At 44.4% G+C, this 2,545-nt stretch overlaps 1 protein-coding gene across 1 annotated transcript; it reads left to right on the forward strand.

The window, feature by feature from the left end:
- Window positions 676-1,789, forward strand: LOC100518982 (olfactory receptor 148-like). Its single transcript, XM_021063054.1, has one exon. It carries the CDS (start codon window positions 803-805, stop codon window positions 1,736-1,738), a length of 936 nt encoding a protein of 311 aa, XP_020918713.1. The 5' UTR covers window positions 676-802; the 3' UTR covers window positions 1,739-1,789.

The raw sequence follows: 2,545 nt of genomic DNA on the forward strand, positions 1-2,545 counted from the left end.
TTCGTCTGTTCCGTATTGATATCTTTGTTCTCTTAGCACATGCAAGTTTTCACCATGTTAAAGCTTCGTTTTGCTTTGTAACCCTATTGGTGAAGGACCATGATATCTCAAGATATGAAGACATGGGTTTGCTTTACTAGTCCCTAAATGTTCTTGGCAGAATTTCTTTTTTTTTTCTCATTACTCAAATCAATTTATCACAGCTGTAGTTGTGTAACGATCATAACAATCCAATTTCACAGGATTTCCATCCCACAGCCCAAGCACATCCCCCCACCCCCCAAACTGTCTCCTTCGGAGACCATAAGTTTTTCAATGTCTGTGAGTCAGCATCTGCTCTGCAAAGAAGTTCAGTCTGTCCTTTTTTCAGTTTCCGCCTGTCAGTGAAAGCATTTGATGTTGGTGTCTCATTGTATGGCTGACTTCACTTAGCATGATAATTTCTAGGTCCATCCATGTTGCTAAAAATGCTGGTACTTTGTTCCTTTTAATGGCTGCGTAATATTCCATTGTGTATATGTACCACATCTTCTCGATCCACTCCTCTGTCGACGGACATTTAGGCTGTTTCCATGTCTTGGCTATTGCAAAGAGTGCTGCAATGAACATCGGAGTGCATGTGTCTTTGTGAGTCGTGGTTTTCTCTGGATAGATCTTGGCAGAATTTCTAATTCTTAATTTCAACATCATCTTTAAACAGAGACCGGTCGTGATCAATGCACTGGGATTGCATCTGCCACAGATCCGCCCCCACATCCGTGCTTCCTGCCTTTCATCTCCCCAAGACCCTCCGGCCAGGAACATGAGGAATGACACAGAAGAGCTGAAGGAGTTCCTCCTGCTGGGAATACCTCAGACAGAGGGACTGGAGCCTGTGCTCTCTGTCATCTTCTCAGCCATTTACCTCTTCACCCTGCTTGGCAATTTACTCATCCTTGTAGCAATTACTTCCTCCTCTACCCTTCGCACCCCCATGTACTTCTTCTTGGGACTCCTGTCTATTTTGGACATGTTGTTCCCATCTGTCACCTGTCCCAAGATGCTCTTCTATCTCTCTGGCCGGAGCCGCGCCATTTCCTACGAGGGGTGTGCTGCGCAGCTCTTCTTCTATCATTTCCTGGGTTCTACCGAAGGCTGCCTCTATTCTGTGATGGCTTACGATCGCTTTGTTGCCATCTGTCACCCACTCAGGTATATGCTCATCATGAGACCTGGAGTCTGTGTCGGTTTGGTCATGGCAGCCTGGTTGGTGGGCTGTCTTCAGGCCACCATCCTTATGTCCCTTACCTTTCAGTTACCCTACTGTGGCCCCAATCAGGTGGCCTACTTCTTCTGTGACATTCCTGCTGTCTTACCCCTGGCTTGTGCTGACAGCTCCCTGGCCCAGAGAGTAGGTTCCACTAACATTGGCTTTCTGGTTTTGTTGTTTTGGTTCAGCGTTTGTGCCTCCTACACGCGCATTGGAATTGCCATTTTGAGAATCCGCTCAGCAGAGGGTAAGCAGAAAGCGTTCTCTACCTGCAGTGCCCACCTCACTGCAATCCTCTGTGCCTATGGGCCTGTAATCATCATCTATCTGCAGCCCACCCCCAATGCCTTGGTGGGTGCCATGGTGCAAATATTGAATAATAATGTTTCACCCATGCTGAACTCCTTAATCTATTCCCTAAGGAACAAGGATGTGAAAAGCTCCCTGAAAAGGGTTTTCCGCAATGTAGTATTCATGGCTCTAGAATAAATGATAGTTTTCATAATGGAATTTGAAATTTATTGTCTGTTAAAAATCACCCACTTCCTTTTTTTTTTTTTTTTTTTTTTTGGTCTTTTTTGTGTTTTAGGGCTGCACCTACAGCTTGTGGAGATTCCCAGGCTTGGGATCAAATCAGAGCTACAGCTGCTGGCCTGCATAAGTCATCGCAACGTGGGATCGTTAACCCACTGAGCACGGCCTGGGATCTAACCTACATCCTCATGGACGCTAGTCAGATTCATTTCCACTGAGCCACAATGGGAACTCCACTTAGTTCTTCTTCTTAAATAAATGATAGAATATGCTTCCTCTAAAGCATTCAGTTTGCCTGATAAGATTTTCTATTTTTATATGTATCTGTAAACTTTGAGGCCCCATAAGTAACTTCGTAATTAGTATTATTCTCAGTGCCTTCATACTGGGAAAAGAATCCAGGCAATATTGCAAGAAGCTTGAGGCAGATTTCTTATTCTTGTAACAGACAGTCAGTTTTGCCTGGTTGAGTTTAGGCAGGATCTGTGGCAGTTCTAAAAGCATCCTTCAATAGCCATCTCTATGCCAAATTCGTTTTTCTCACTTCACTAAGGATGTAATCATTCCTTTCGTTGCCTATAGACATTTCACTTCCTCCAAGTTGCTTAGTATGAACTACAATTGCTAGAACATGATCTGTGATGAACACTTCACAGATATCATCCCATGTAAACGCCATAGCACCCTCCCCCATGAAAGAGGTTCAGTTTTGTAAAGAAGGGCTTTGAGGATTAGAGGCTTCAAATAAGGAGCCCTGTGGCA

Source organism: Sus scrofa, chromosome 9 (genome assembly GCF_000003025.6).
Source record: "Sus scrofa isolate TJ Tabasco breed Duroc chromosome 9, Sscrofa11.1, whole genome shotgun sequence".
Taxonomy (NCBI): Eukaryota; Metazoa; Chordata; class Mammalia; order Artiodactyla; family Suidae; genus Sus; species Sus scrofa.

Coding starts and splice junctions, on each gene's coding strand:
- LOC100518982 (XM_021063054.1), top strand. CDS start 803: ATGAGGAATGACACAGAAGAGCTGAAGGAGTTCCTCCTGCTGGGAATA.